This window comes from Gymnoscopelus braueri (genome assembly GCF_963280865.1).
Source record: "Gymnoscopelus braueri genome assembly, chromosome: 19".
NCBI classification, from domain to species: domain Eukaryota; kingdom Metazoa; phylum Chordata; class Actinopteri; order Myctophiformes; family Myctophidae; genus Gymnoscopelus; species Gymnoscopelus braueri.
In genome coordinates this window covers 20730496-20742542 of record NC_137621.1, presented here as the reverse complement: position 1 = coordinate 20742542, position 12047 = coordinate 20730496, and the positions used below count along the sequence as shown (strand labels likewise).

Below are 12047 nucleotides of genomic sequence, written 5' to 3'. Positions count from 1 at the left end.
GAATATCAGACCCTAACTGGGTCTCATTATTGATCACAAACACCCATTAAAAGGTGCCAATTTTAATGGTGCAGGACAGGTACCAAATGAGAAGCATTCTTATTAACAGTTCCACTGTAAAATACATACTGTACAGTAAGAGCCTAATGGACTGTGATCAAGTAATCTGTCTTTTATGAATCTGTGCCAGTGCCAGTTTTTATTTATTTACAATGGACTGTTATTTTCTGTTGGTCTCTGTGTCAAACTCCCTGACGTTGTTGTCGTACTCCAGCACTCCTGTACACCAAAATACAAACATCTTTGTCCCGATGATCGTGGCTAAGCGGCATTTTGAAACGGGTTGTGGAGTGACTCTGGTGTTAATTAAAGACTAGACTAGACCCTTGTGGTGGTGTCCAAATTGTGTATTTCATTCAAATCTATCGTCCAGTTATGTCCTCCATATATATGTTACAGGGAAATTGGAAAACCAGGGAAATTGAAAAAGGAGCGCTCGTTTCCCCCCCCTCCCCAGGCAATTCTGTAGAACCAACACTAGAGGGCAATGCAAGCCACTCTAGACTAGAGCCCCCCACCACACGCGCATGCACGCATGCACGCATGCACACACGCACGCGCGTGCGCACACACGCGCACACATGTGTGTCGTGGATAGTAACCCATGAAAATATCTATTCTCCCCCTATCGGTTTACAACTCGGACATCCAATATCAACGTCCATTAAGCCCGCCACCTCAGTGCACCCCTTTCAAAAATATTGCTTCCAGCGTTTGTCAAATGTAAGAAGGAGGGCTTCAAGGGAAAAAAAGTTGGGAACCACTGGATTAACACATTGTTGCACGTAACTTGAACAATTCATCACAGAAGGATGAGACTGATTGCATTTGAAAGCTTGCCTCAAACCATTTTCCTTCCCCACTATTAAGGTCCCTAGATAACATAAGATTATGATGTAAATTGATGTTGAAGTTTGATACATTCTACCCTGTTAAGCCTGATAACACTTAGTTGCACACCAGTGTCACACCCCGGAAATAGCGGATCTAAAAGCTCACAGATCGGCTATTTTCCGTGCACGACATGGCACGCAACTAAGTATAAATCGGGCATTAGATTGCCAATTTGCCGTTGATGTGCTGGAGAGTCGAAACGGGTCAGATAGAGGCAGAGGCTGTTCGGCGCTGGCATGTTTGGGGCTGATTAGCCCAGTCCTGCGGAATCAGGCCTGTGACAGCCAGTCATTGTATTGCAGGGATTGATGGTGCCATGCTGTCATTGTGTCACTGTTAGGACCAGACCCACGGCAGATGCTGAACAGATAGAAAAAGGTTTTGTCTCCGGGGATGTTCTCTTGTGTTTTCCCGCGTGCCGGCGCGCCGCACACACAGATAAAAACAAGGAGCCACAGAAACATTTTTAGGTGAGATGGTGGTGGTGGTTGTGTTAATATACCGTTTAGGTGAGGAGACATGGTGGTTGTTGTGTTAATATACCGTTTAGGTGAGGAGACGTGGTGGTGGTTGTGTTGTTAATATACCGTTTTGTCTCGGAGGACATTATTTGTCGCTGTGTTTTTAGTTTAGTGGTTCTCAAACTTCTTTGTGCCAAGGACCCCCAAATTGATATATATTTGGGGTATATATATTCAACACAGACTTTCTTTTTTTATGTAGACATAAAACTGTATCCACAGTCAAGGCTGATATTATGAAAGGAATCCCCATTGAACCTTGTGTACACAGTAAAATCCTCAGTGTTAATTGATTAATTTGTAACTCAGAGAGTGTACAAATGCCCAAACAAATGGTTGGTTGCCATTTGTACACTCTCTGAGTTAAAGGAACACTCAGGAATTAATTTTAAAATACATTTAACACTTATTAGCCACGTCTAGTCCTATATTTAGAGGTGATTCCTCCATTATGTCGTGATGTGAAGCTGCATTGCTGTAAGACCTGTGTCTCTTCTTGTCTGCCCAGTGTAATATAAATCACATGTGACACTGACAGCGATGTCAGAAAAACACAGCAGTTTGGAGGTGTGTGTGTGTGTGTGCGTGTGTGTGCGTGTGTGTGAGTGTGCGTGTGCGCGCGTGCGTGCACACACACACACTTTTTAACAAGTGTGTCCTGTCACATCAGTAATTGGTTTATTCACTCATTATGAATCTGTTCAGATTATTACCATTTCCTGCTATGAGCCCATCTACTTAATGCGCTAATTTACAATACTGTCTCATGTAGAAGAGCTTTCCCCATGACAAAACCGGGAAGACATTTTGTTCGCTAATGGAATTGCCCATAAATATGAAAATTTAAAAAACAACAACAAAAACCCAATTATAATCCTTTTTTACATCATTACCCCATGGCAAGTGATACCCAAATTCCTTTCCCAAAAACCTCTTCAGATTTCTTTTTTAATATTCAGTAATATATGGTACAGAACTGTAGCTGGTCGTATTTGAATTATCAGTATCTATAAATCTGTGTAAATCTATTTTCATGTGAGATAATGTGTAACATACGGTATATCAGTAACTATTTCATAAAATAAATGTGCAGCAAATGTGTAAACTAATTTGAGGTGGATTTACTGTGACTTAAGAGCCTGATCATTGATTAGCAGACTAATTGACTTGCAGCGAGCATCAGTAGTCTAATCTCTGACAGTTTGCTTCCTGGCAAACATTCTCATTCTCATTTCCAAGATGCAGTATCAAATGTTTTGGAATAACACTTAATTGGTTAATCATTCAAGATCTCTAAACTTTTAAAGATTCAGTATAAAAATGCTTTAATGTCTTCATCCGCATATGTTTTATCTATGCATAGCTATTAGCTACTGTACCTAAGACTACATGTCCTTTAAAAAAAAGTGGCATTTGTTTTCATTTATGCTATATCAATCATTTTGGAAGAATAGCTCCCACAGTCTTCAAATGATCAACATTGGTTAAAGCTGCACTATGTAACTTTTCTGTTCTACCCCGGATAGAATGTTGACCACGTCAAAATTTGTGTCAAACCAGAAACAGGATTGTGTCAAAGGGCATGTCCAACCTAGACACAGGATCTAAACGTCTAAACAGAAGAGGCAGGAGACCAAATTAAACCACCACATTTGTATAAGTTATATTGTATTACCTTACTAAAATAATGTTTTATTCACACTCTAAATTGACATAATAGAGCTTTAAAATTCTCAGTTTATATGCCGATCTATATTTGGCATAATAGGCTGCAGTGAACACGCGCAACAGCAGCACAGGTCCCCAAGCATATTTTGTTTATCCAAAAGAGTGAAGAGAGCTAATCACACATTTGACCTCAGCAGATTGCCTGAATTCAATAAAAAAAACAATTTGGCACAATAAGAGCACTGTTCCGCTTCACTTGTTCCAGAAATATAAATTTTAAAAAGAGTCATGAATCTTAACCTCAGCAGGCTGTTTGGGTTCAGTGTAGCTTCATCAGGAGGAACATGCTAGTTAGTTTAGCCTAATCACCAGATGCTGGCGCGGTACTGATGCATAATGCATCAGTCTGTTCTTACCAGTCTGCAGGGGAAACACAGCACTGATTTACATTAATATTTCATCAGGCCACTCTGACATCAAAGTGTTAATAGAGGATACCCCCCTGTGTGTGTGTGTGTGTGTGTGTGTGTGTGTGTGTGTGTGTGTGTGTGTGTGTGTGTGTGTGTGTGTGTGTGTGTGTGTGTGTGTGTGTGTGTGTGTGTGTGTGTGTGTGTGTGTGTGTGTTAATGAAGTGGACGCTGGTGGCCCTTGCTTGGCCTCTACCAGGGTGTCAGGTGCAGAGGTGAAAATGGTGTGTTAAGCTACTTTTAACTCAAAGGACAGACAGACGCATCAAATAACAAGCATGCAGGAGGACGGTAGATAGGCTGAATAACAAGCGAATAGACAGACAAATAAATGAATAACGAGCATACAGATAGAAGAGAGAGCGAGGGATTGCGCACTGGCAAATAGAAAAGCGAGGCATAGTTCGTGAATAAAATGGTTTAAAAGAAAAGCCAGAGGCCTTGGTGACATGTATGCAAGCTGCAGGCTCGTCTCAGACAAAACATGAACATCTATGCATAATGAACTTGGTCTCAAATGGGTTGATATAGTCCTCCCATAAACCTTCTGTCTCGATCTATCTCTCTCCCCTATAGTCCCCTTTTCCTGTCCGCTGTTCGGCAAATTATTCTCCAAGGAGAATAGTATGGCTGCCTTGACGATGAATCTTTGTAGTGCATAACTAATGGCATCTCTCTCTCGCTCTCTCTCTCTCCCTCGCTCTCTCTCTCTCTCTCTGTCTCTCTGTCTCGTGGTCAGATGACAGTGCATCAGCAGCCAGCAGTATGGAAGTGACGGACCGCATCGCCTCCCTGGAGCAGCGGGTGCAGATGCAGGAGGATGAGATCCAGCTTTTAAAGTCCGCTTTGGCCGATGTGGTCCGCAGGCTCAACCACTCTGAGGAGCAACAGGCCATGGGCACAGGGCGCAGGGGGCCCACCAAAGGTAACACATTGATTAATTCATCCCTTAATTCCTTCCTTCATTCATTCATTATTGTATGCATGGTGGTGTACTGAAGATCGCATGTATAATGGTAACGCACACCAAGGGCTGCAATGAGGTGCTGATCACTAGAAGTACGAGAAAAGTGTTGCACACTCATGCTGCGTTCACACTAGAGGCAACAAAGCAACATGCTACAAGTCATTTTCAATGGAAGTCAGCCACATGTCATGAAGATACAAAGCGACTCCAGACACATGTTGCTGCGTTACAGGCGCTACAAAACAAGTTGAGCTGGTGTTATTGATTGTCTCCATACACAAATTGCAGCTGTAGGGGGTCTATGACTGGACCCCCTTCCGTGGAGTAGAACAGTCTGATACATTTTTTATAGATTGAATAGTTACACATGCAAATGAATGGAAAGTTATATTGGTATGATGGTATCTAAATATTTCTACAACAGCTGGCTTCAACTTTTGTTCTGCTTTCCAATGATGCAGCGAAGCGTCAATCAATCATACGTTTTTGTTTCATTATTTCCACTCCCTTTCTCTCTCCTCACAATACCTGCGTTCCCTAATAGAAGAACTCATTCTTGTCGTTGGCCGGTTCCCTGTGCTATTTAACCCTGCCCTTTCTGTCTATGCAGTGTGGCTTGAGCCGTGACTCGGCAGCTTGTACTGTACTGTACAGTAGCTGGCCACGCTTGGTCATTTGTAGCTTTTGTAACCGCTAGTGTGAACACAGACAGCATCATGCTAAGTTTTTCTGTCATTTAAATGATGTTTCGGCCGTCGGGACTTCTTAAACACCTCCAACCTGGGGTCCCTATTTTGGGCCAAAATGGTCAAATATTGTAAAAAATAACAAAAAATAGTACATCTACAAGCTCACAACACATCACATTGCATATCAGTTAGTAAAAAAACGTTTTCAAAAACCTTAATTTTTTGAAAATGTTCAAAAACAGCTAAAATAGCTGATCTACGAGCTCATAACAAGTCATGTTGCTTGTAGACATTGTCAATCAAACAACAGGTTTCAGGACAGCATTAGGCTTTTCCTATTGGCTAAAAAAGTATGATAAGACTTGGAATTTTCAAGCTGCTCCGTCAAGGGGTAGAGCAATGGTAGAGCAGTACTGCTGCAGTCCACTTCAGTAATAGTGGATCACATGCATGCGCACACACACACACACACACACACACACACACACACACACACACACACACACACACACACACACACACACACACACACACACACACACACACACACACACACACACACACACACACACACACACACACACACACACACACACACACACACACACACACACACACACACACACACACACACACACGTGTGCATGTACAAAACAGAAATGTGAACGTGCACATTCTCCCAGGAACACCATCCCTCTCACTTTTTCCATTTCTTTCCGTCTCTGTGATGTTTCTTTCAAATCCCCCTTTCTCCTTCCTTCTGAATTATTTTACATTTTCCCTCATGCTCCTCCTTGCTATGTTGTTATTTTGTGGCATATCTACTGTATGTGTGTGTACGTGTGTAGACCCAGCTTTGATGAGAAAGTCTCCCTCAGCTGACAGCAATGTTGGCAAGCCAGGTAGGCCTCCTGTCCAGCTCGTTTTGCACTGATCAGGCCTGCTGTAGTGCTGGTGTGTGTGTGTGTGTGTGTGTGTGTGTGTGTGTGTGTGTGTGTGTGTGTGTGTGTGTGTGTGTGTGTGTGTGTGTGTGTGTGTGTGTGTGTGTGTGTGTGTGTGTGTGTGTGTGTGTGTGTGTGTGTGTGTGTGTGTGTGTGTGTGTGTGTGTGTGTGTGTGTGTGTGTGTGTGTGCGCGCACAGATCCTTCTACAGTACATACTGTACTGATGAATCACTGCCCGCTAATCTCATGTCAGACATTATGTCACTAGGAAACATTATACTGTATAATGATTCTTGAAATATATCCCTGTCTGTGAGTCTGTGATCACCGGGCACTTGTGAGTAAAAAGCCAAGTACTTGGGATATAATATTTTGCTATTTATCACATTCCCAGCCTTTGTTTGTCCTGGGTCAGGGGAGTGATAAAAGGACAGAGAGTGTGATAACACAGTGGTTCCAAACTTTTTCATGTCAGGGACCCCTGTATTTGGCCGCGGACCCCCATCTGAAAATGTTTTTGCTCCAGGGACCCCCATACAAGATTTGTGTTCTTAAAATGTTTTAAAAATATTCCAAATTTTGTGAAAATAGATGAAAATAGCAGATCTACAAACTCACAGTGCATCACGGTGCGATTCGTTGTGAGCTTGTAGATCGTAAATGTCCAAATAGCCTATGTATGCTCTATGGCTGATATGACATTAACTGACCAATCAGTGCAAGCTAAAGTGCAACCATGCACTGAACTATCAAAGTGTATTTTCTAGGTATGTTTGGGACTAGTTAGGGCTATGGATATGTGATAAATAAATGATCTGATCGCCCAGGCATTCGTCGTAGCTCTTGGTAGCCAACCTTGTGACCAGTTGCATCCATCAGCTATCGGTTAGACAACTTTGGCTTAGATGAATGTCCAGATGATAATCTATATACCGTTGCTGTCGGGCATAAACCTTGTATCTCCATATTTACTTTTTTGTAAACTAATGCCCTACTACAGTGTCACAGAAAAGTAGATCTACAAGATCCGCTATTTTTGAAATTTGAAAGCGGTTAAGTCTGTCTGTGGCTTTTATAAATAACTCACCAATGAAAAGTGTCTATGTAATAACGTTGGATCCATTAGTACACAGGTTCTTTTTTCCATTTTCTGAAAAGTAACAGTTTGGGACATGCAAGGTTTCCACCCGACAGCGACAATATGTATAATTTATATATAATATTTGTGTGAAACCAAACGACAAATTCTGGCTTTCACAGTATGACACTGTAATGGATGTTACTAATCAACAAACTACACACTGCCATTACCATACCCGTTTCATGTAAACACTTACTATATGTCTGCAACCTCCGTTTGTTGCACCTATGATGATAATGATGGATAATGATGATTTTTTTTTAATACATTCTATTCATTTCTGTCATGTCCCTGTGCATGGCACCAGAGGTGGGGGTGAAATACATAACATGTGATGTGATGATGGCATGTCTTTCTTTGTCTTTGATGTTCACATATTCACCAGAAAGGCTATTGAAAGACTCACACACATTCAATCAAGCACGGCTTAAAGAATTTCATGTCTCCATATGTATCTTGCATATTGCCCAGGTCAGGATTGCCCCCTTCCCATGACATTTGGATGAAAGAAATACATTATTCTTAGCGGCTCGTTAGATAACTCAGTCACATGGGTAAATATGGATGGATACAGCGTGACTCCCCATTTTCCACAGCATTCTGGAAACTCACTTCTTCAGACTTTACCTCACCATGTTCTGTCCTCATTCCTTGTATTACTTCTTGTTGCCAATTTTGACAGATGCAAGTTATGCTATGTTGAATAATACTGTATATTATATACTATGCAGGTATATATTTGTTACTTGACAAGTTGACATGTTATGTTACTTTGTTTTCGTTTGACCACAAATGCTAAGAATGTTCTTTAGACCGTTTAGATGTTGTTTAGACACATATGCTATTTGACCTTTACCTGGTATCCTGGGTACTTTAAAGCACTATATTGTTTTCTTTGCACTCGTCTTACGTGACCATTAACCGTAATGTGTTGACTAGGATTCATGCCATTTACTCTGATGTTGCACTTAAGTAAGTCTCTCTGTCTGGATAAGAGCATCTTATAACCACTTGAACCCCAGTATCCCCATTGTGGCGTGAACGTTCACCAGAGATAAGGGGCGGCCATAGCTGAATGGGTAGAGAGAGGCCACCTGGGAAACCGAAGTCAAAGTGTCCCTGAGCAAGACACTGAACCCCTAACTGCTCCCTGAGTGCTGCCCCCGTAGCTGCTCACTGCTCCTGATACTTAGAATGCAGAGAACACATTTCACTGTATATGCAAATCTACTGTACAGTGACAAATGCCGCAAAGGAGTGAGGACCAAATTGTTGTTATTATTAGCATTACCAAGTCTCTTCGTCTCCGCCGATCTACAAGCTCACAGCGCATCGAGTGAAGTACCAAGTACGAATCTGAGTACAACTCGGATACAAAAACAAGTATAGAGGCTCCTGCCTAGCCTAAATTGTAACTAGGCCTACAGGCACAAGCATGTATTAAAACCCGGCTACACGTGCACACTTTCTGAATTCCTTTTTCTCTATGATCCTGATCTCTCTGCACCACCCACTGTTTGAGCCTTATCTGATGTATCATCTGTTGTTTTGGTCACACATCCATACACAAACACGCACCTTTATGTAACCGCACAGCTGCACGCACGCACACAGACACACACACACACACACACACACACACACACACACACACACACACACACTCACAGAGCTTTATCTGCAGTGTTAAATATTTAATAAACAATGTTCTGCACGACCTACATACGCATGCACGGACACACACACACACACACACACACACACACACACACACACACACACACACACACACACCTTGCTCCCTAATCTTGTAGTCTAGTACAGAGGTCTTCAACAGGGGGTCCGCGACCCCTAGGGGGTCCGCGGAGGTACTGCAGGGGGTCCGCGAAATTGTTGTTTGATTAAACAATATTTTTGTTTGGAAAAAAAAAACGTTTTTTTTCTTTTTTTCCACCAAAATGTCAAATTGTCTTTAAACATAACATGAATCCATAGCAAACAGATAAATGGAGGCACAATGCACAATAATAACATGGTATGTTTAATACACATTTTGTAGAGAATTCTTATTTTGCACACCTACTGGGGCAGGTGCGTATAGGAGCAGGCAATATAAAACACAATTGTATACATAAATATACAATATATGTGGTAGCCCCCCCTACCCTACGAGGTAGGGGGTCCCTGCTCCATCTCCCCATCAGTTTGGGGGTCCCTGGCCTGAAAAGGTTGAAGACCCCTGGTCTAGTAGTTATTCCGCAGTGGTAGAACTGTAATTGTAATTTAGTTAGCATGAATGGAGCAATGTGTGTGTAGGTCTGTGTACGTGTGTTTAGGGGTATAATGAAACAGTGTGACAGATAACCTAGTGCAGTCACTGCATTTATAGAGCAGAGGCCATTCAACATACTCATTTATCTTTATTAGTTCCTCACACGTGATTCATTAAAATTCAGAATCTTTTACACAAAGAAAATCTCAGTGGTCAAAATACCCATTTTTCAATGATGGAAAACATGGTATACATTCAAAGAACAGAGACACTTACTGAAAATGAAATATTTTTTCTATCAATATCTCATTCAGTCTGTTCCACAGCATGGTCTTGTGCTAACTGAGAGTTTTCTCTTACAGTATCATATTATACTCTGTAGCAACTCTTTCAGCAACTCTCAATCAAGCACAAACGCACACACACACACACACACACACACACACACACACACACACACACACACACACACACACACACACACACACACACACACACACAAATGAATGTTCCAACCGTTTAATGTGAATTGTGGGTTATTCCTCTTCTAGCCAGGCCAATGATAGCGACCCTGCCATTGCGGCCCACAGTGAACAACGGGACAGTCCTACCAAAGAAAGGCAGTGGTACCCTCCCATCCCCGTCCGGATCCGGTTCCCGGAAGGACGTCGCCACGCCAACCAACAAGAGGTGAGAAGACGAGATCCACACTCAAAATGAAAAATCCACTTATCCACTTATCTAGTCAGATTTATTAGAGAAATCATGACTTGTTATGAGTGGGATATAAATGCAACCGCTACAGCTCATGTCCCAGACATCTAAATTAATAGTCTTTATTACTAGGTGTTAATACTATGCTGTATTAAAATCATAGCAGACATGTTCTGTTCAGATAACCACATCCATTTAGGTCCCTGAGGAATTTATCATGTACTGTATGCAACATCTGATATAGCCCCTGTCATAAATTGTCCCATTTGATAGCCTTTTCAATGCCACAGCCACTGACATTTAACATGGCTGATAAGCACTGAGGCAGTGCTGTCATCATAATCTATGCTCCTGTCCTGACATTCAGAGTCACTTCAAGACTATAGATTGAATTAATGTGTGTGCGTGTGGGTGTGCATGTATGTGTGTGTGTTCACGGAGAGCACAGGTTATCAATCTTGTCTGTCAGGGGAACAACGGTCTTGTTCCCATCACTGTCATCATACTGGCACTGGAATTATCATAATCAGATGACCGTGAGGAGAGAGCAGGGACCCATTCCATTTCAGATTGCAGTTCCCTCCAATGCATCCTTGTTTATTCCCTATGCAGGGATTTATCATGTATCCCAAAATGAACCAATATACTCTTGTTAGTTGCTATTCTATCCCTGAGCTTCTCTGATGATGCAGAATGGAACAAGGGGAATATAACAAGGAAACAGCTATATCCTGTACTATGGAATGCAGCCAGTGACATCTCCTGTCTAATCTAAATGAATAGCTACAATAGAACAATGAGATGTACATAGATACACCAGGACAGATATTAATATTAATGTGCAAAAGGAAATGTCAGTGTGATTCTGTTGAGGCATTTCTCTGTGCGCCAGCTATTTGCTTCTTGTAGGCAATCTGAGCCAGTACTGATATTTGTGCTTGTCTGGTTTTCAGTAGACTGGGATCAACTGCTTTTGCAGTTTTTTGATCCGGTCTAGATCGGATATACTGTAACTGCGCGGAGACCAAAAATGTTCTCCTCCAAAATAATTCCTCTCTAATAAGTTAAATTAGTAATTTGATGAATCCGAATTTCATGGGTTGCGAGCATCCCTTTTTTTCTCCATTCCTTAGGGTAACGGACACACCAGAGTTTTATTCTGCCTATGCGGTGGATTCTGCCAATGCTATTCAATGGGAACGGAGTGTTTTGTTTCCATTGCACGGCTTTCCGCTACGTTCCCATTGAAAAGCATTGGCAGAATCCGCCGCATAGGCAGAATCAAACTCTGGTGTGTCCATACCCTTACAAATCTTTATTTTATTTTATTTTAATTATTATTATTATTATCATTATTATTATTACAAAAAATCTTCAAGTAAAACTTGGAAGACTTTGTTTGGTGTATGCATCTTTTATTCCATCTCATAGTGCGACTGGCGAGACTAGACCTAGAAGGATCACACTGGTCAGTTCGGAATGAAAGCCAGGCTTTCCTCCATGTGGAAAGCCTGGTAACGCAAGGTTAGATTTTCGCTAAAGCTTCTATCTGTCAACAGAAGCTTTGTGAAAATGTCTTCTCCCTCTCTTCATCAGTAGTATTTATATGAATTTAATATTATGTATCTTTTAGTTTATGTTCTATGGTTCCGTGGCCTTTGAGCTCTCGGCTCAATAAAATTCATTTTGTTGACTTGCTTGTCACTTTCTA

At 41.7% G+C, this 12047-nt stretch overlaps 1 protein-coding gene across 4 annotated transcripts in view; it reads left to right on the top strand.

Moving 5' to 3' along the window:
- Positions 1-12047, top strand: part of eml1 (EMAP like 1) — a 76045-nt gene that overhangs the window by 36810 nt on the left and 27188 nt on the right. For all 4 annotated transcript variants that reach the window (XM_080413581.1, XM_080413579.1, XM_080413578.1 and 1 more), the window contains exons 2-3: positions 4350-4535; positions 10174-10312. In XM_080413581.1, coding sequence (XP_080269707.1) covers positions 4350-4535; positions 10174-10312 — 325 coding nt within the window. The remainder of the gene's footprint in view (positions 1-4349; positions 4536-10173; positions 10313-12047) is intronic.